Genomic DNA, 22,795 nt, shown 5'->3' with positions numbered 1-22,795 from the left:
TCTCAGGGGTGCCTGGGTGGCTCAGTCGTTAAGCGTCTGCCTTCGGCTCAGGTCGTGATCCCAGGGTCCTGGGATCGAGTCCCACATCGGGCTCCCTGCTCCGCGGGGGGTCTGCCTCTCCCTCTCCCTGCCACTCCCCCTGCTGTGCTCATGCACTCTCTGTCTCTGACAAATAAAGAAAGAAATAAAATCTTAAAAAAAAAATCTCTATCTCATCTTCTCATTGCTATTATAGATTTATTTCCTTTTATAGCTCTTCATTAAAACATCAATAGTAAAAGTAAAAGATTTTTATCTTTGAACATTCAGAAAGCTGCCTAAAAACTTAATTTGGCTTCTTAGTTTTCAGCCGGTTGAGATTCAATACTTGCTGAAAGTCCTTTAATGCATCCCTACAAACAAGGCTATCACTAGACAAGTAAAAATCATATGCTTCCCTAACAAGTATACACATTTAAGAATTTGAGATCTGGCATAAGCATGAATAGGGTTCTAGACATAGCTTATTTTGTAAAGCAGAAATGGATAAAGGCTCTTGTAAAAGATTCAGAAACCTCTCAGGATCAAGAGTGATACATCTAAGTACCAAGAAGTAGGAATTTAAAAAAAAAAAACAACTAGTTTTCTTTGGTTTACTTTTCACATTATTTTTTTCTCTCTGTCCTTATATCACACTGTTTTGCAGGGAAGCTTCAATTCTAGGGCAGACTTCCCCAGTTCCCCCTCTTCCACACATCTCACTTCCCCTTGGTAGTAGCCCTGCTGCAGTCTAGTAGGGGGATTATATAGGAAGAAAGAGTCTCTACCAACCAGTATGGACATTATAGCTTCCCATATCCCATAATGAGCAGTTTGAACTACTATCACAAATGTGAGAAATATGGACGTTTTGACATTTCTTTTGAGGGTTCCCTTCCAGTAAGCTGTAATAATGCTTACTGGACTCTTAGTCCCAATACCTTGTTATCAAACATGCACTTAAATTCATGTGGCATCACCAGTGTCAAAGGATCCATGTACCAGAAAAGGGTATAAAAATCTTACAATGAAAATGAGGAAAAAGAGGATGCGGTCTTTGACCTTCTAAAATCCCTAAACTGGAAATGAAAGCAAATGTGACTCAGACCTCCCTATTCTCAGATAAGGAAGTGGAGGATGTTAGTGAGCTAAGTGACTAAACTCTGGGAATGAGGCAACAACTAGGTTAATTTACAACTTTGAACTGAGTTTGACTCATCCAAACTTTATATTAAAAAAAAAAAAAACCCTCTGTTGGAAACCACCTGAGACTGACAACACCCAGATCTATAAAATGTTCTCAAAATTAATTTTAATGTGATAATTTTTGAAAACCACTTCATTTCACCAAGTTGATGGGTGATATTCTCCAAGTCCCCATTGTCACCGGCTCCCCAAATCAGATATTTCTGTGCCTGCACCAGCTCACACCCAGTGTCAGAGTGGGCAGCCTTTTATCACTTAATGCTACCAAACAAAACAGAGAAAATGATAACCAATGATAAGTCAGTTTGTGTGTATTTAACACATCATCCCTAATTAAAAAGACATTAGTCTTATAATTTGAAAGAAAATGCCCCCAACTACTTATGAGTCATATAATTTGTAGTAGCTTTATCATTGAATACTTGTTGAATAATTTGGAGAAAGAAGACTAAAGGATAACTGAATTATTGTCTTTTAAATGTAATAACATCGGGCACCTGAGAGGCTCAGTCGGTTAAGCATCTTAAGCATCTGCCTTCGGCTCAGGTCATGATCCCAGGGTCCTGGGATTGAGCCCAGATTTGGGCTCCCTGCTAAGCGGAGAGCCTGCCTCTCCCTCTTCCCCTCCCTCCTGCTCGTTATCTCTCTCTCAAATAAATAAAATTTTTAAAAAAATAAATGTAATATCATCATTTGAAATGTTCAGCATTATTTCACATACATTATTTTATTCAATCCTCACAACATCATAAATAGGTAAGTCATAATAACATACTGGCTAAGAGCTTGGCATTGGAGTCAGAGAGACTTGGGCTTATATCTAAGTCCTGTATTTAATAGCTTTGTGATCTTGGATAGGTTACTTAATCTTTCAAAGTCTATATTTCTTATGCAAAATGAAGTGATTAATGATATTTACCTCATAGGATTGGTTTGAGAATTGAGTATATGAACATAATACTGCAATTATAACACCTATCATAATCATTATCATTATTTCAGAGATCAAGAAATTGAGCCTGAGAAGGTAACTGTCTTTTCTAAATAGACATAAATAAGTAGTACGAGCCATGACTAGAGACCAGTTCCTTTCTTTCTTTTGACAAGGTTTTCTTTTTAAATATATGAAGAGTTTTTCTCAGAGAATAGATCCTGACTAATAATCTTCTAGGGCTATGGTAGTTAAATTTAACTAAGAGAAATTGCATTTAGGGTATTAGGTGGCATTTAAATATGCTTGGATGCACTTTGAAAGTGTTGTTCTTTCTTGTTGAATTTTAAGAAAAGACATAGGTACAGCCTTCCCTGTATAATTATTTATGCACTTGGAGACAAGTAGCTGGACAAAATTTTCTTTTAAGGCTAATTTTGGTTTTCTAATTCAATGAGCATTTTCCTGTGAATAGACATTCCACAGAAGCCTAGGTTTATTTTCTAGTTTGGATGGTAATGATTTTAGTTGATCTTACTTATCTTAGATATCAAGAGCTAAACATCTCTTTTTTTATAGCTGGAAATATTTTATAGCTTGGAAATATTTCCAATAAGCAATTATTTTAGGGTCCCAAGAATCCTTAGTTTCTAGACCTATATTATTTTTCTGTTGCTGCATAACAAATTACCACAAACTTAGTATCCACCACCCATTTGTTACCTTACAGTTCTATAAGTCAGACATCTGCCAAGATGTGGCTGGATTCTCTGCTTAGGCTTAAATCAAGTTGTCAGCTGGCTGCATTCTCATCTGGAGCATAGGGCCCTTTCCTAAACTCATTCTGTTGTTGACAGAATTCAGTTCCTTATAGCTATAGGACTGAGGTTCCCATTTTCTTGCTGTGTCTGCCAGGACTGCTCTCAGCTCATAGAGGCACCTCATATTCTTGTCCTCTAACCCCCTCCATCTCAGCAACAGATAACCTCCCTCTCACGTTTCAAATCTCTTCAACTGTTTCTACTGCTCCCAGCCAAAGAAAACTCTGCTTTTAAAGCATTTCCATGATAGGTTAGGTCCACCCAGATAATATCCCTTTTGAGTAACCCAAGGTCAGCTAATTAATAATCTTAATTAAATCTTCAAAAATTTTTCTTGAAATATAAGATAACATAATCACAAGAGAGGTTTTTTTTTTTTTTTTAGATTTTATTTATTTATTTGACAGAGAGAGCACAAGCAGAGGGAGGGGCAGAGGGGAAAGCAGGATCCCCACTGAGCAAGGAGCCCGATGCTGGACTCGATCCCAGGACCTTGGGATCATGACCTGAGCTGAAGACAGACGCTTAACCAACTGAGCCACCCAGGCATCCCACAAGAGAGGTATTTTAACATATTCATAGGTTCTGCCCATTCCTACGGGGAGAAGATTATACAGGGAAAGGATCATTGGCCACCATTTTAGAAGTTTGCCTACTATAAGAGCCTGAGGATCTGGGACAAACAAATGTAGGCTTCTGAAGCTGAGTATCTTTTTTTTTTTATGTTATGTTAATCACCATACATTACATCATTAGTTTTTGATGTAGTGTTCCATGATTCATTGTTTGCGTGTAACACCCAGTGCTCCATTCAGTACATGCCCTCTTTAATACCCATCACCAGGCTAAGCTGAGTATCTGTTTCATCAACTTCTGTTCTCAAACCAACTCTCTTCCCAACTTCCTCTTTCCATAATTGTCATCCAAGTTTAGCATAAGTTCCATTAACTTTACTTTCAAATATATTTTATATGTTTTCTCTGTATAGTTATAATTTAGTTATAGACCTATCATCCATGCACTACTGCAATCTACTTTCTACTCTTTCTCAATCTTAGCTCTCACCTCTCTCCAGGACTGAAACCATCCTACAAAACAATGTCTGTGAAGGGTATTATACTAATTTAAAAACAATCAATAGGTTCTCTTTTCTATAGCATGAAATCAAACCTTCATTGGAGACTTTTAAGGCCATTAGCAATATGGTCTCACCTATAAATAACCAGCCTTATTTGTACTTCCTACCCAATCCATATTCCCTATATTTGCCCTATCTAGACTGGTTTGTGCATTGCCTCACAACACAATATTATGATTCCTGTCAATTTTATTCCTCTATATGAGATTATCCTTTGTCTTAATTTTTTTCTCTTCCCTCAAGGCAAGAAGTAAGTCTAGTGCCTCCTTAAGACTTTCCTTTATTCCTGATATTTTGATATATGATAGTGTTCTCTCCTTAATTAGATTAGAACTTATTTCCCTAATTATGTTATAAAGTACTCACAAGTAGATATATCTGTGTCTTAGAATTTTGTGCTGATATATACTTGTCCCTCAAAATATGCATGCTAATTACTTTCTCTTAATAAGAAAATGATCAAGTCAAAGTCAAAATCTATTACTGGGAAATACATGTCTACAAAAAAAACTGACTTAAAATTGCTGTTCTCTGCACATAAAACATACCAGAAGATTGAAGCATTAAATACCTTTGTTTGAGATATTTAGGTAAACCCTAATGAAACTGCTAATTACTTGGCTAATTGCCACCAAGTGGTTTTAAACTGAATTATATAAATAATGCCTCAATTTTCTGTGCCTTTGCTAGTAGAGATCCTAGGAACAGAACATTAGACCCATATCTCAGTTTACAAAGAAGAGTATCTGAAACTATATTTACATCCAATTTTGCAATTTTCAAAGGACTCTTGTGTTGAAGGAAGGAATGTCTTTAACAGTAGTCCATCTTTAATCATTATCTCGTAAAACCTCTATTTGGTATTTGGAATTTTTGGCCATCGATTCAATATTGAAATTATCTTTCTCTATAATGGCTTCTATAATATTGTTTTCTTCTGGATCTCCTTATATTTCATTTCATATATCTCTGGCCTTACCAGTCTCCATCATTCTTTGGATACACCATAAAAATAGGTGATCTTCAAGATTCTGTTCTTGATATTCCTATTACCTTTTTCATTTTTATTTTTTACCTGAAAATCATCTCTATTAAAATCATCTCTATGATTTTAATAACTACATGTATTTTAACATTTACTTGTAATTCAGGACCTGACTTTTCTTTGGCTCAGATTTCTGTCTCCAACTATTGTTCATTCCTGTACAGATACCCTGTAGCCTCTTCAACTCAACAGTGTATCTGAAACAGAATTCATAATACTTGCTTTCTGCTTTCTTTCATATTTCTCACTTCAGTTAATGGCATCACAATCCTCTTAGTCACACAATTTAGAAACTGTAAACATCTGCCACTTTTCCCCCATGCTTCACTACCCACCCACCGCCATTTCCACACTGTTTTCAAATTTGTCTTTTGCCTACAATATTCTTTCCACTGTAGAAACCTATTCATCTTTTAGGTCTAATTTCATTAAACCTCCCAGCTACTCTGCACACCTGAATAAATGATTCAGTATTCCTGCAAACTTCCATAGCATCATGGTTCTTACTTAACTTTGGATATAATTGTTTCATATATATTAGCATCCTTCAATTTACAACAAATTCCTTAAAAGGCAGATCATTCCTGTGTCCCTTCAACTTAGCTCTGTGCCTTTGGCACAATAAATGCTCAACAGTTGTTTCTTGAATTCTCTGTGTCCCTGAATGCATTACAATATAACTTTCTTATTCAAAAAACAGTAACTCTTTCTCAGTCTTATACCTGAAGTAGCATTTTCTATCAAGGGACTTTCTAAATTCTTGATGAAACTACACTTTTTTATATAGCTTCAAAATTCTTCACTGGGTTGACCAGACAAGGTTGATGATCTGCTTTGTAATGCCAGCAGTTAATTATTAATTAAATTAAACTTATGAGTCAGTCCTTTGATCACTAGTGCCGGCATGTTCTTCCCCTGTTTTTGAGAGAGGCAGTGTTTTTTTTTTTTTTCCAGTTTGTCCTGAATTATTCTTAAATAAATCAAAGATTTCACAAGTTCCCAAGAGAAACTAACTATATATCTGCAGTAATAAAGCTTTAGATAATTTTTAAAATCCCTTCCCTTAGAATTCAAGGCTGAAGTATGTCACTTATGAATCCTAATACTAATATTTTGATCTTCCATTGTGACATGACATTATTTCCTTTAAATATTTTTGTACAACTTTAGGGAATTTTTCGGTTCCTATTATCTATTTTCATCTTCTTTCATAAAGGAAAGTATTTTATGTTCATAATATCTACTTTCCTAGCCATTATATGGTGCGCCCATGGTAATTGGAAAGATTCTTTCTTCCAGGGGTACTTGTGGAGAGTTCTGAAAGCATTCCTCCTAATGGACAGTCTCCTGATGATATATCCTTTTCAAGAGATGTTTGAGATGATACTCAAAATATATTCTTCACCTTGGTTTTGACTTATATATAACATCTTAGCTTCAACAATGTCACAAAATTTTACTCAAACCTTTATTTTTAACCTAGTATGTAAATCCATCCTATTTTTAAAACCAAATAAAGCATACTTTCATCCTATTCATCCCTACTTGACAAGACCCTAGTCTTACTTATTTTTTAAAGCAAATTTAACAACAGGAAAAGATACAACTTGGTACATTTAGTTTAAAATTTCTGATTTGTATTTGTAAAAGTCAAAATATGCTTTGAGTATCATAGCTATCGTTTTATTTTCATTAAACAATAGTGAGTATAGTTCTTGCTGGCATTACCTGTAGTTGATGTGTCTAAATATATAGTCTTATTTTTATTATCACTTTCATTACTGAACTTGTGGTAATATTTTATACCCAGGGCAACAATTATTAAAGCATGTTTCATATTGTTGTCCTCTATTAAACTGGTGAATGATTTCATATGTATAAGATAATTGACTAGGAAGAAAAAATTGGGCTGGTGAGTTTGCTAAGAGACACACAAGATCAACATGCCCATTTGGTTTATCCAACCTAATTTTTGTTTGTTTGTTTTTTGGGGTTATTTTGGTATTGCATTGGCTTCTTTCTTTGGAAGCTCCATAAACACTGGAGGAAATGCTATCAATTACAGTAACATCTGAGCTTGGTGAAGGATGAGGAACAAGCATTATCTTTTCCAGGTTAAATAAATTCACTTATGCATTCAGTTGTTTTTTAAGTGCCAATAATGTGCCAGTCATTGGTAATAAGTAATAAACAACACATCCTCGACTTTGCAGTCTGCTCAATATTATTTTTCCTAAAACATATGTTCTACTCCACACCTAAAAGTATGAGACACAAATGCTTTCTCCTGACTAAGACTAACTATGCTTTACATCAATAAGCTACTTTTGAGTACCTCTGGGTAAACTAACATCACTCAGACATAAGTAGAAGAATTCAAGCCACTAAAAAAATATGGTCATTTCAATTGCCACCTCTTATATCAAGATCACTAATGCCCAGGAACCTGCATAAGCTGCACTGGTTGAACATTGCAGAACTCCAAGGGGTATTGTTTATATTATTAGGATGTCAGGACACTGCTCACACAAATTACAATCTGCATGGCCAAATTCTCCAACCCAAATGCATCTTTTTCAGACACTTCTTTCACGGCCTTTCAGGATCAAGAGTTACTAGGTTATTGCTCGTTTCAGTTGGTGCTTTTTGAGCTCCTGTTGTGGTCAGAATCAGGGCACTTCTCTTCATGGAGTAATAGAGAGATATAAAGATAAATAACACATAAATGTATGGTTTAACGGGCAACGTTAGAGTCTAATAATTTCCTTTGCAGACTCCAGATCCCAATGAAGCCACAAACAACTTGAGTTAATAACTGCATCTCCTTTCTCAGGGATTCTGTCTTAACAAATGTGTTCAGTTTGGCCAAGAACTGGCAGTGACATTTACTTAATACAAGCCCTTTGGAGAATCTGTGCTCTTTCACTAGTCCCTTAGCAAACATTACCTTTGTATTCCCTTGGTGCTTCCTGATCTCAAGAATAGGAGACCAGAAGGACACTAAACAATTTCCTTACCAACTTCCTAAAGAGAAAACTTCACTTCATTGCTAGGCTACAGTGCTAAGTAAACTTACACATTTCAGGATGGGAACTGGCCTGAGGATCCAAGTGGTGATTGTCTCATAGAATTGCAATGGTGGCGTGCCTGGGTGGCACAGTCGGTTAAGCGTCTGACTCTTGGTGTCGGCTCAGGTCACGTGATCTCAGGGTGGTGCTACGGAGCCCCACATCGAGCTCCATCCTCAGAGTGGAGTCTGCTTCAGATTCTCCTTCCTTCTCCTCTGTCCCTCTTACTCATGCACTCTCTCTCTTTCTCTCTTTCTAAAATAAATAAATTTGTAAAAAACAAAAAAAAAGAATTGCAGTGGCAACATTGATAATTAAAACAAGCAAAATGAAAGGTGTTGACATTCTCTCATGGCCATCTGTGACTTCTTTGTGCTGGTACTTAGTGTTCAGAGGGGAACTGGATATTTGAATTGGCTCTCAGTTTTGCAGTGAAAAGTGAAGGAAAGCATTCTTCTGCTAATGCCTGCTTGTTGTATTTTTTGTCTCTAAACAACATGGTTAGAAATTATGATATTAAATCATTTTAAATTCCATTGCCATACCACATTTCATTTCATATGTTTAGCACTTTGAAATATCATACCTTAATTGTAAAATTACATTTGCTATCTTGAGCCAAGCATCCTTTTATTATAGTGGTAACCTTAAACCTTTAATTTTTAATAGGATTCTCAGATTTTTATTTTGGTATGAGAAATTATGAAACATGATCTGACTTGTTTTAGTTGAGTTTCAACATTTTGTAAAAGGAAATAAAAGTGATTTTTATTTTCTTTTAGATGTTACAATAATTGTGCAGCATGATCAGAAAGGAATGTGATATTCATGACTAGAATAAAAGATTATAGACATTTTAGGGCATGAATAATAACAAATATATTAAAACACATAAAAGCATAATTATGTTGAATCACATGGAATGCTATTTTTAGTAGTATAAAACATGGTCAAATTTTGGCAAGTTTATTTGGCTCAACTTATATTAGGAGATTCTTTACATTCCTGCTACCTAGTTTTATTCAGATAAAATTGTGTAATCGTAATAAAAGTGTATAATAGTAATAGTAACTCTAAGTTACTCTAAGACCTTAGAACCTAATGTAAATTCTTCTGTGTCTTCACTTAATGCCTGCTTTCAGGCTATTTGACTATGCAGTAAGTGTATCTTAAAATAGTTATGAATGGAAGAAGGAAAACAATATTAACTAATTTAGTTACTTAAAATGAAAGTTCAGTATTTTTTTAATTGTTACGTTAATCACCATACATTACATCATTAGTTTTTGATGTAGTGTTCCATGATTCATTGCTTGTGCATAACACCCAGTGCTCCATGCAGAATGTGCCCTCTTTAATACCCATCACCAGGCTAACCCTTTCTCCCACCGCCCTCCCCTCTAGAACCCTCAGTATGTTTTTCAGAGTCCATCGTCTCTCATGGTTCATCTCCCCCTCCGATTTCCCCCCCCTTCATTCTTCCCCTCCTATCTTCTTCTTTTTTTTTTTCTTAACATATAATGTATTATTTGTTTCAGAGGTACAGATCTGTGATTCAACAGTCTTGCACAATTCACAGCGCTCACCATAGCACATACCCTCCCCAGTGTCTATCACCCAGCCATCCCATCCCTCCCACCCCAACCCTGAAAGTTCAGTATTTTTAAACATCCAGAAGTTAGGGCACCTGGGTGGCTCAGTCGGTTAAGCGTCTGCCTTCGGCTCAGGTCATGATCCCAGGGTCCTGGGATCAAGTCCTGCATCAGGCTCCCAGCTCCATGGGGAGTCTGCTTCTCCCTCTGCCCCTCTCCCACCATGCTCTTTCTCTCTCTCAAATAAATAAATAAAATCTTTAAAAAAAAATCTAGAAGTTATGGTGAAGAAGTGGTTAGGACTATGAATTAAACCAGGTTTGGGGGATTATCTGGATTTACTTACGTATTCTACTCTGTCCCTGATCATCAAATATAATAGATATTTGAGTAGTATGTAAAATGAGTATGTTTCCAGATAAGATCAAGATGATATTAAGTTTTTTTAGAATATCTGTAGCTTTTAGCTGAAGAAAGAAAGTGCTTTGCTATAGGCTGAGTCCTTCTCAGAATCAATAATTTCTCATTGCAGTTGTCACCGGCAGTCTTTGTGACATGAACAAGTCCCTTAACCTCTGTAGAAGCATTTTATTTGTGTACTGTACCAATGACCCTTAGTGCACACACAAAATTTACACCTCCTTACCAATAATTCTGTGGTTCCTAGGAACCCACCCAGTGGTTGGGAACCACTGGATTAGAAAAGCTCTGTTAACCCTTCTTGGTCTCACATTCTCTCTCTCTTTTTTTTTAAGATTTGTTTATTTATTTATTTTTAGAGAGAGAGAAAGAGAGAGCACAAGTGGGAGGGGCAGAGGGAGAGGGAGACAGAATCTCAAGCAGACTCCTCGCTGCGCATGGAGCCTGACGCCAGGCTTGATATCATTACCTTGAGATGACCATCTGATCTGAAACCAAGAGTCAGACGCTTCACTGACTGCATCACCCAGGTCCCCCCAACACACCTTTTTTTTTTTTTTTTTTTTAAGATTTTATTTATTTATTCATGAGAGACAGAGAGAGAGAGAGAGAGAGGCAGAGGGAGAAGCAGGCTCCCAAGGAGCAGGGAGCCCGATGCGGGACTCGATCCCAGGACCATGGGATCATGACCTGAGCCGAAGGCAGACGCTTAACCATCTGAGCCACCCAGGCGCCCAACACACCTTTTTTTTTTAAGACTTATTAATCAAAGAGGAATCAACAACAATTGAGGAAAAGCAAACAAACTAGAAATCTGAAAACATGAAATTGAGACTAACCACTCAAGCTGATAATTATGTAGGAATTTTTTTTGTTCATTTGACTGGTAGCCAGAAACCAGAGACAGTGAAATTGATGAGCCAGAGTGTCCTGCTGGTGTTGGCTGCAGTGTGAAAGGAAATAATCCAGATAATTGTTTAATTGGATGCTACTTGAAAAAGAAGCTGGAACTCCCCAAGGATCATGGTCCAGAGTAAACATCTTTTCAATCATATTGGTTAAATAAGAACCCAAGGATGTTGCATTGGTGGCCAGCATTTATGAGGTTCCATTTTCACTACCATGAAAATACTCCTTTTAACTGTTCCCTGCCAGTTCTTGTCAGTCTCTGTCAGTTTTACTTTTCAATGTTAAGTATTTTTGGATGATAATTTTCCAATATTATACTTGTAATGAAAAAGGAAAATAAATGAAATCCTTAGCTACACAGTTACAGGAGGATAATATTCAAGAGCTTCCTATGAGAGGCAATCCATACAAAGGTTATGACATAGATCATCATAAGTCAGCCTGGATGCGAACCATTTTATATCACTTATATCTTATTATATTTTATTTAACTTATAAAGTCTGTAACCCAGGTGAACTTTCTGTGACTCAGTTTCTGCATTTGTAAATTGGGGGTGGTGATAATGGGGTTTTAGTAAGGATTATACAAGTTAATTTGTGTAAAGTGTTTATACCAATGCCTGGCATGTTATAAGTGGCACATAACTGTAATAATAATTTACTACCATTGCTGTTTCCTTTGTAGCTGTTTCACATAAGAGTAATGTTTTTGTATAATCTGAGTCATGGTTCTTTTAAATTGGTGTTCTGACTGAATTATCATAGCATGGTAAAGTCTATCAATTTTACAAGTAGTGGCTGAGAAAAACAAACCACATGCAATACATTTCCTTTTGTAGCTCTATCTAGAGAGGGGGCTAAGTATCATTTTGGAAGTGGAACAACCAATTAATGTATTTTGGTCTCTCTTTTTCCTTTCCTTATTCCATTTGCTTGATACTTTATTTTTAGGGCTCTTTCTCTGAGCTGTATACCCTCATATTTAATGATTGTCATTTTTATTCTTTTTATAGTAGTAAATATTAAATATCAGGCAGAATACTTCCTTTAATTTCCCTTTGGAGTAATAAGATATTACCAATAACTTTTTCTTGATATCTGCAGCAATACTCTCTGTCAAATCAGAAGTACTTAATAAAGCCAGGAAAACGTCTATGAAAAGCTCTTAGAGTATTATATATTGGATAATTGAAAATATATCAAATAAAACAAATATCCAAGAGATGAACTTAGGAAGCTTTCACACAACAGGCATTATGATAAATTCCAAGTAGCAAAAAGTTTTAAGATTAATTTTAATGATTGTATTCACTATGAGATTATTAGCATGAATAAGAATAATTCCTTTGTAAATCTTGAAAGAGATGAGGTTTCTGATGGCTCAGCAAACACTTATTCCAAACTTCCAGATTTTGACACTTAAAAATGTGCCTCTGAATATTTAATTTTACATTACCAGTTTACATATTTAGACCAATGAAGTAACATTAGAGTATGAACTCCTGTGTAATCAACTGTCCTCACAAAATGAGATCCAGGTATCTCTCAGAAAAAGTACAGGGGTGATATTAAAAATACTAACCTGTAGACTTCTGGAGAAGATGGTGGAGTAGAAGGATCCTAAGCTCACCTCATCCCATGGATACAACTAGATAACACCCACATCAGTGTAAATAACCCAGAAAATGACCTAAAGACTGGCAGAACAGACTCCACAGCTAATGTAGAGAAGAGGCCACATCAAAGAGGGTAGGAAGGGTAGAGATGTGGTCTGGGGCCAAAGGGACCTGCATGACTTTCCCTAAGAGGGAGAGACATAGGGGGCATGGAGAGGGGAAAGAAGCAGACACTCACATCAAGCACCCTAGGCACCAGGGACCCAAATGGGGAAGACAAATTTCTGTAATATTTGGCTTTGAAAATCAGAGGGCCTAACAATCAGTCAGACTTAAAATCTGGAACATTAAAAATCAGTAGGCTAGGCTCTGGGAGAGCCAGGAGGGCAGAGCCCCCACCTGTAAAGAGACAGCACAACAAATAGTCCTGCTGAGATACAGCATAGAAGCAGCAGTTTGAAAAAGGCCTGGGGTACACAGAAAGGATATTTATTTACTAATCTCAGAGCATGTTCTGGAGGGACAGGGATCTTTGGGAGATCCCTCTAAGAACAAAAGAACTGGGGGGCACCTTTTCTCTCCATGGCCCCACAGCCTAGATACAAGGACACCTTCAGGAACCAGCACCGAGCAACACTCTTCACCTAGCTTGCTAATAGTGCATACCACCCATGCTCACATCTGTGGATCTGCCCCCTCCAACCCAGCTGGCCTTAGCAGGAGTTTACCCTGGTGGCTGCAGGTCCTCTCGCTCGTGGATGAGAATGGACTTTGCTGGCACCACATGTCATGCCCCCTCCAATATGCCCTTGGTCACAGCCCATTCAAACTGGTGCCACAAGCCTGGCAATATGCAAACAGCCCCACCAAAGGCCATCACCACTCCAAAGTGACTCCTGCCCCAAGGAGAGGAGAAGATAACCACACACACACTGGTCTAACTGAAGGCACTACCACCAGCGAAAGTTTCTCAAGGGACAACACAGAGAAAGCACCCTGCAGTTCAGTGCTACTGCGTCTCTGGCAAATGCCTGGTCTGAGTCAACTTAAGCCCAAGGCAGCCCCAGACTGGCCAACTAACAACACAGGGACCAAACCCTGCCTACAGTAGACAAAGGGAGCCATTGCAGATGAATAGGTTGAAGGCAAATGTGGCTCAGCCAAAACAGTAGGTCTCATGCAACACACAGAGGATACCCGTGAAGTGCCAGGTTCTGGTGAACAGGGGACATTGCACTGCAGGGCAGGACCTCTTCCTCATAAGGGCACTAAACTCAAAGCAGGAGATGCAGCTGACTTTGCTAACACATAGAAGCAGACACAGAATTAGACAATATGAGGAGACAGAGGAATATGTCTCAAATGAAAGAAGAGGAAAGAATCACAGTAAAAAAAGCTAAACAAAATGGAGATAAATAATAATAAAGTAATGGTCATAAAGATATTCACTGGATTTGAGAAAAGAATGCAGAACCTCATTGAAATCCTCAACAAAGAGAGAGAAAACTTCAAAAAGGAACCAGTCGCAGATGAAAGACTCAGTAACTGAAATTGAAAATACCCTACATGGAATAAATAGTAAACTAGAGGAAGCAAAAGAATGGATCAGTGACCCTGAGGATAGAGTAATGAAAAGCAATCAAGTTGAACAAGGAAAGACAAAAAATAATAATAAAAAATGAAAATAGACTTAGAGAACTTAACAACACCACCAAGCATAATAACATTTGCATTATAAGGAACCCAGACGAGAAAGAGAGAAAAGGAAGCAGAAAATTTATTTGAAGATATAATAGCTAAAAAATTCCCAAATTTGGGGACAGAAATAGATATCTAAATCCAGGAGGCACAGAGAGCCCTCAAAAGAATCAACCCAAGAAGGTCCAATACCAATAGTCATTAAAATGACAAAAAGTAGTGATAAAGAGAGAATTTTAAAAGCATCAGGAGAAAAGAAAATAGTTACATACAAAAGAAACCCCATAAGGCTATCAGCTGACTTTTCAGCAGAAACTTTGCAGAACAGATGGGAGTGGTGTTCAAAGTGTTGAAAGAGAAAAACCTGCAACCAAGAACAGTCTATCCAGCAAGGCTATCATTCAGAATAGAAGGAGAAATAAAGAATTTCCCAGACAAACAAAAGGTAAAGGAATTCATGAGCACCAAATCTGACCTACAAGAAATATTAAAGGGAACTCTTTGAGTTGAAAGGAAAGGCCATAATTTGGAGTAAGAAAAGTAGGAAGCACAAAAGCATTAAAATTAAGTATATCTATAAAAATCAGTGAAGGGACTCAAAAATAAAAGGATGTAAAGTATGACACCATATACCTAAACATGGAGGGGAGAGGAGTAAAGAATGAGTTCAAATTTAAGTGACCTTCAACTTAATATAGGCTGCTATATGCATAAGATGTTGTATATAAACCTAATGGTAACCACAAATTTTAAAAAACAATAGTAATAGACACGCAAAAAATGAAGAGAAAGGAATCTAAGTATATCACTAAAAAGAGCCAGCAAACTGTGAGAGAAGAAAACAAGAGAAGAAAGGAACAGAGGAGAAGTACAAAAAAATCCCATAAAACAAGTAATAAAATGGCAATAAGTACATACCCATCAATAGTTACTTTGAATGTAAATGGCCTAAATGTTCTAAACAAAAGACATAGGTAATGGAATGGATAAAAAAGCAAGAACTATCCATAAGCTGCCTACAAAAGACACTTCAGACCTAAAGGCACATGCAGATTGAAAATGAGGGGAAGAAAAGGATTTATCATGCAAATGAAAGTAAAACTTTCGGGCGCCTGGGTGGCTCAGTTGGTTAAGCGACTGCCTTCGGCTCAGGTCATGATCCTGGAGTCCCTGGATCGAGTCCCGCATCGGGCTCCCTGCTCGGCAGGGAGTCTCCTTCTCCCTCTGACCCTCCCCCCTCTCATGTGCTCTCTCTCATTCTCTCTCTCTCAAATAAATAAATAAAATCTTAAAAAAAAAAAGTAAAACTTTCACTATTTGCAGATGACATGATACTATATGTAGAAAACCCTAATAACTCCACCAAAACACTACCAGAACAGATAAATGAATTCAGTAAGCTCACAGGATACAAAATCAATATACAGAAATCTTTTCCATTTTTTGTACTAACAGTGAAGAGGCAAAAAGGAAATTAAGAAAATCTTATTTACAATTGCACCAAAAAAATAAAATACCTAGGAATAAACTTAACCAAGGAAGTCAAAGACCTATACTCTGAAAACTATGAAACACTGAAAAAAGAAATTGAAGAGAACACAAGAAATAGAAAGATAGTCCATGCTCATGGATTGTAAAAACAAATACTGTTAAAATGGCCACACTACCCAAGGCAATCTACAGATTTAATGCAATCCCTATCAAAATAGTAACAGAATTTTTCACAGAACTAGAACAAAGAATCCTAAAATTAGTATGGAACTACAAAAGACCCCAAATAGCCAAAACAATCTTGTAGAAGAAGAACAAAATGGAGGTATCACAATCCCAGATATCAAGCTACACTACAACACTATAGTAATCAAAATAGTATGGTACTGGCACAAAAATGACACATAAATCAATGGAACAGAATGGAAAGCCTAGAAATAAACACAAGATTATGTGGTCACTTAATTTTGGACAAAGGAGGGAAGAATATGCAATGGGAAAAAGACAGTCTCTTCAACAAATGGTGTTGGGAAAACTGGACAGCTACATGCAAAAGAATGAAACTGGACCACTTTCTTACACTATATACAAAAATAAACTCAAAATGGATTAAAGACCTACATATGAGACCTGAAACCATAAAAATTCCAGAAGAGCGCACAGGCAGTAACTTCTCTGACATTGACTATAGCAACATTTTTCTAGATATGTCTCCTGAGGCAAGGAAAACAAAAGCAAAAATATACTATTGGGACTACATCAAAATAAAAAGCTTCTGCACAACAAAGGAAACAATCAACAAAACTAAAAGACAACCTATTGAATGGGAGAAGATATTTGCAAATGACATATCTGATAAAGGGTTAGTATCCAGAACATACAAAGAACTGATACAATTCAACACCAAAAAACCCCAAATAATCTAATTAAAAAATGGGCAGAAGAAATGAATAGACATTTCTCCAAAGAAGACATCCAGATGGCCAACAGACACATGGAGAGATGCTCAACATCACTCATCATCAGGGAAATGCAAATCAAAACCACAGTGGGATATCACCTCATTCCTGTCAGAATGGCTAAAATCAAAATTCAAGAAACAACAAATGTTGGTGAGGATATGGAGACAAAGGAACCCTGGTTCACTGTTGGTGGGAATGAAAACTGGTACAGTGAACATGGAAAACAGGATGGACCTTCCTCAAAAAATTAAAAATAGAATTACCATATGATCCAGTAATTACATTACTGGGTATTTACCCTAAGAATACAAAAACACTAATTCCAAAAGATACGTGCATCTCTGTTTATTGTTTATATTATTTATAATAGCCAAATTGAGGAAGCAACCGAAGTGTCCACTGATTGATGAATGGATAAAGCAGAGGTGATACACACACACACACACACACACACAATGGAACATACTCAGTCATAAAAAAATGAAACCTTGCCATTAGAAACAGCATATATGGATATAGAGAGTATAATGCTAAATGAAATAAGTCAGTCAGAATAAGAAAAATACCATATGATTTCACTCATGTGGAATTTTAAAAACAAAACAAATAAATAAAATAAAAAAGAGACAAACCAAAAAATAGACCATAAACTATAGAGAACAAACTGATAGTTACCAGAGGGGAGATGGGTGGGGGATGGATGAAATAGGTGAAGGGGATTAAGAGGACATTTATCATGATGAGCACTGCATAATGTATAGAATTGTTGAATCATTATAATGTACACCTGAAACTAATATAACCCTGTATAGTAGCTATACTGGAATTAAAAAAAAAAAAAAAGAAGAACCAAATAGAATGCCTTTTTGGCACTTATTCCTGTCATAATGCCTGGCCCTTGGATGAAATTCTAGTGATAGAGAAGGCATCTCATCCTGATAAGGGTGAAAGTCATATTAAATATAGAGAAGAAGAAAGATAAAAGGAGCATTGTTCTGACTGATAACTATTGGGCCAATATGATATCCAAGGATATCTTATTTCATGAAATATATAAACTTTGTACTTGCTTAAAAGAAAAAACCAAAAAATACAAACAAATTGACTTAACCTGGAGAGAGATTCGTTTAAAATCCCATTATTCTTATGCCTGACCATATAATATTTGCTATTTCTTTCTACTGAATTATAATAGTTATTTAAGATTTCTCCCATGCTTAATTAACCCATTTAAATTTCTGGAAATGATCAAAGGTATTCTAAATGGTAATAGAGACAATCTGTAATTTATATTTTGGAGATCATGAGTGAAATTCTTTTGATGTTTGCATACGTTAATTTTATTAGAAATTTTTATTTTTCTTTCTTTTTTTTTTTAAGATTTTTTAATTTATTTGCGAGAGAGAGAATGAGAGACAGAGAGCATGAGAGGGAGGAGGGTCAGAGGGAGAAGCAGACTCCCTGCTGAGCAGGGAACCTGATGTGGGACTTGATCCCGGGACTCCAGAATCATGACCTGAGCCGAAGGCAGTCGCTTAACCAACTGAGCCACCCAGGCGCCCAGAAATTTTTATTTTTCAAAAAAATTTTAAATATATCTTTACTATTTATGGGGGTGGGAAATCTAAGGGGAGGGTTCATTATATTCATTCTATCAAAGTATAACTTGTTACAAATAAGAAGTTGTGAAAAGCAAACCCAGTGTTTAGGTTTAGAAATCTGTGCTTTGTTCAACTGAAAAGAGGTGGTCTAGGATGGTCCATATTATTCTTTTTTTGTATCAATTATTATCAGACATCAGAGGGCAAAAACAGTTTGTTAATTGCCAAAACGGGTATGTGTTCTTCGAAGGTACTATTTCACCTCCATATATTTTCTTCCATTTTTCTTTTCTTTTCTCTTTTTTGTTCTTTATTTCCCTTTTTCTTCCTTTTCTTTCTTTCGATTATTTTCAAAATAATTACTCTTTTTTATTTTCCTTTTTACAATTCAAAGGAGATCAGGTGCATTCAGGGTGGTATAGCTGTAGACTCCTTTTTACAATTCAAAATGATATCCAGATACCAATATAGCTCTGAAAGCAGAGGCTTAATTACATTATAGACAATTCTCTGGCAGATTAAATTTTTGCCGCCCACATTTCAGATTTACTTTGAATGTCAATATTAAAGACTAATTTAAGGGGTGCCTGGGTGGCTCAGTTGGTTAAGCATCTGCCTTCGGCTCAGGTTGGCTCAAGTCATCATCCCAGGGTCCTGGGATCCAGCCCCACGTCAGGCTCTCTGCTCAGCAGGGAGCCTGCTTCTCCCTCTCCCTCTGCCTGCTGTTCCCCCTGCTTGTGCTCTCTCTCTCTATCAAATAAATAAATAAAATCTTTAAAAAAATTAGAAAGAAAGACTAAGGACTCTTGATTTTTATAAAAAGCTTAATTGTTACAACTTCTACATTCATTGAATTCCATCTGATATAATTATGTAAGATTTTATGGGGGTTATAAAGATAAGAGATAAGGTTAGGCCCCTAGTGTCTTACAACAAGGAATGGGTAATCAAATATGGTGTGGCCTAGACAGGTCACTAGGCCACAAGCCATCTATGACACAAGTCCTATGAGGAGAAATGGCTACACAGTTGGTGTGTAGAGGTGGTTCTTCCATGGAGCTCCTCAGGCTATGAGGATGATGATGAGATTGGTCTAACTATCCCTCTCTTTTATAGGACAATAATAGAATCCAAAGACTTGTTCATCACTCACCATCTGCCTTATGCTCTTACATATGCATGTCTACTACCCTCAGTAAATGATGCACACGTAATGAGAGCTACACACCAGTGTTCTCTTTGGGACACATATTGCACTAGCCAAGGCCATTTGTAGTATTTTTGTTGTTAATTATTTGTTCTATAATCATTATCTTAATGTTCTTAAGGGGAAATCTTGGGATGGACGCTATTATACCTTTTTAAAATTGCTTTTGGAAGAAAGCACTTCATTTACTTCTTTGTTTGTCTTCATTTTGGTGAATATGCCTTGGCAAAGGGTAGGCATTGAAGACAGCACAGGTAACAGGCAGTCTTCACTGTCTATATTATTACATCTAATGTTCTTTAATGAACATCTTGTTCCTTGCAGGACAGTTCTCTTGACTCTGACTTCCGTGGTTGTACTTGTCATTACAACTGACTGGATCAGCTGGGACAAGCTGAATCGGGGTTTTTTGCCCAGTGATGAAGTTTCCAGAGCATTCCTGGCTTCTTTTATCTTGGTCTTTGACCTCCTTATTGTAATGCAGGTAAGTGTTTTTGTATCTCCCTTCTGTCACTAAAGCCGCTCTATGCTTTGTTACCAGTATAACAAACAGTGTATGGACAGTGAAAAGCTCCATAAAGCAAGAGAAGTGCATAGTTTACAGTTACTATTGATGGGGTCTTCTCTGATCACAGTTTCAGCAGTTTTACTGGGAGGATATGCCAACTGGGCTTTTATAAAAGGAGCACCAAATTGTATGAACATTGCAAGGTGGGTGCTGAGAAAGCGTACAGAATGGTGGTGTTTTCTGCCAAGGCTTCAAAACAAGGCAAAACAACAACAAAAAACCCTGTTATTTAGTAAATGAAAAGCTGCAGAGATGAGGATGATATAAAGCCAGCAAAGCAGGGATAAGCAATTGCCAAAGCAACTCAGGGTTTTATGGCAAGTTGAAATGGAATGATGTAAAACGCTTTTTCTGGTTATGGAAATTATCACTTTCTTTCAGGACTCACTAAAGATCATTCCATTTTCATGTAAACATATTTCTGCTCTGCTCAGCAACAGACTGTTTGCACAATAGCATTCCACTAACCAGCGCTACTTGTGTAATCTGCTGTGAATGCTTTGGGGTCCTAGGACCCCAAAATGGAGGAATGTTCCTTTGTATGAGGCTGAAAGAAACATTAACTATTTCTTGGCACTTTATCTTGCTCATTAAATGTACATTCATCGGCTAGACATTTTCTTACTGGTTTTAGAAGGCAGTTTGGGGTTTTCCCCTTTGAGGCATTATAAGTTACCAGAACAAAGGCCACAGTTGCTGAAGGGAAGGTAAACACCATTGTGTTCCAAATTTATGTGAGATTTCACAAGATAGCAGATTGGTTTTCTCATTTCTAGAGGAAAGAAAGGCCTTTATAGGTGATACTCTGTAGTATCTTAAAAGAGAATAACAGTTTGGTTTTTGTTTTGTTTTGTTTTGATTTAGTTTTTTGCTATATAATATAGCCCAGGCATTAGGTTCAAGATGGTTCCTAGAGTATATTGCTATTTCAGTGGATAACAATTTAAAATATGTTATCATTTTAAAAAATTATATAAAATTGAATGTGTCATCTAAAAATTGATGTATTTCTTTTTTATTTTCTGTGGGCTAGCTTAGCATAGTGGAGAAAGTAAGAAAGCATGGTGGGTTCCATATCTGTCTCTTACTTGATATAGGACCTCTTCTGGATATTCATAAAATCAAATTTGTAACACTAATGCAATAATGCATGATGCATTACTTGTTTAGAGGCTGTTTTTATTTTTTTTTCATCTAATACTCCTAAATGATATACTTCCTTATGTAAAATATCTGCTTTGGCCAAATGGCCTACCGTACCTCTTTGAACCCATTGTAGAGTCAAAGGTTTTAGTAGCCAAGTAGACCATCGTCTTTTGGATTTTTTTTTTTTTAATTTGTATATGTGAGAGCATAAATTTCCTGATTTTGTGCTACTATCCATCACCTTCTACCCTCTTTTACATCATTTTAATTGTTCCAATAAGGTCACTAAAATCAGGGACCCGGAGGGGGAAAATGTAGCATTACAATTTACGGTATTATGGACTCACTCAAAAAGTACTTAGTAAAGAGGGCTAGAAGAAAGGAAGGATAGTTGGGATTTATATATGCAGAGTCAGCAGGATTGGGAAGGGGAAGGCATTCTAGATGAAGGAAGTGGCATGAACATGTGGAGTTAGCAAAGTGTTCAAGTGTTCAGAGAGTAGCCAGAGCACCAAGTGACTGAAAACGGAGACTTCGTGCTGAGGAATATATCAGTTTGGACCATTTTGGCTGCAAGTAACAATAACCCTGCCAAGCTAGCTTAATCAAAGGAGGGAATGTATTACTGCAATATAAGGATGTCCTACAGAATTAAAGAGGAGGGATGCAGTTATATTTTAGGGACACATGAAAGCACAGACTAAAGTACACCAGGGAACCCAGACCTAGCTTTTATTCTCCATCTCTCATCTTTTTTTTTTTTAACTTCTGTTTCCTTTTCTTCTCTTACTGTAAAGCAGCATTTTGAGCTTCCCGGTTCACATGGAAGAAAATGGACACAGCCAACACCTCAGAGAGAGACCACTCTCTAGTTGTCAGGCCTAATTCCAGATTCCTGAGGGAAGGGATTGCAAGGACTGGATTGCACCCATCAGTGAAGTGACTGGGGGTGAGTCCACAGGAAAGCAAGGAGTTGTTAGTCCTCAAAAGCCAAATTAATTGATGTCTAATAGGAGGAAGAGTCCAAAAGAGGCTTGAGAAGTAGGGCCCTTAACTCTTTTTCTCTCTCCCCCAATACTGAGTCAGTCAGCTAGGCCAGTGGATTTCTCTTTTGCTATGTCTCTTGTAGCCTACTCCTTCCTTCTCATTTCTCTACTTCTATTCAGTTCTGACTCTCTATACTATTGCAAAATAATCTCCCGTGGAACCTTCTGCTTCCAAATGTCCCCTTGTCCCATACACTGTATGCGGCTCAGCCCCATAAACTTCCAATCTGAAATGCCATGTTGTACGTGCCTCTTCTCAGCCAAAGTGACTCCTCATTGTCCAAGAATAAAGTCCAGACTCCAAGAGTGTGT

The 22,795-nt window shown here is 36.9% G+C and overlaps 1 protein-coding gene across 3 annotated transcripts in view; it reads left to right on the top strand.

The window, feature by feature from the left end:
- Nucleotides 1–22,795, top strand: part of TMEM117 (transmembrane protein 117) — a 478,296-nt gene that overhangs the window by 378,392 nt on the left and 77,109 nt on the right. For all 3 annotated transcript variants that reach the window (XM_044914873.1, XM_021704760.2, XM_044914874.1), the window contains one exon: nt 20,048–20,207. In XM_044914873.1, coding sequence (XP_044770808.1) covers nt 20,048–20,207 — 160 coding nt within the window. The remainder of the gene's footprint in view (nt 1–20,047; nt 20,208–22,795) is intronic.

Source organism: Neomonachus schauinslandi, chromosome 5 (genome assembly GCF_002201575.2).
Source record: "Neomonachus schauinslandi chromosome 5, ASM220157v2, whole genome shotgun sequence".
NCBI classification, from domain to species: Eukaryota; Metazoa; Chordata; class Mammalia; order Carnivora; family Phocidae; genus Neomonachus; species Neomonachus schauinslandi.
This window is presented reverse-complemented; position numbering and strand designations above follow the sequence as displayed.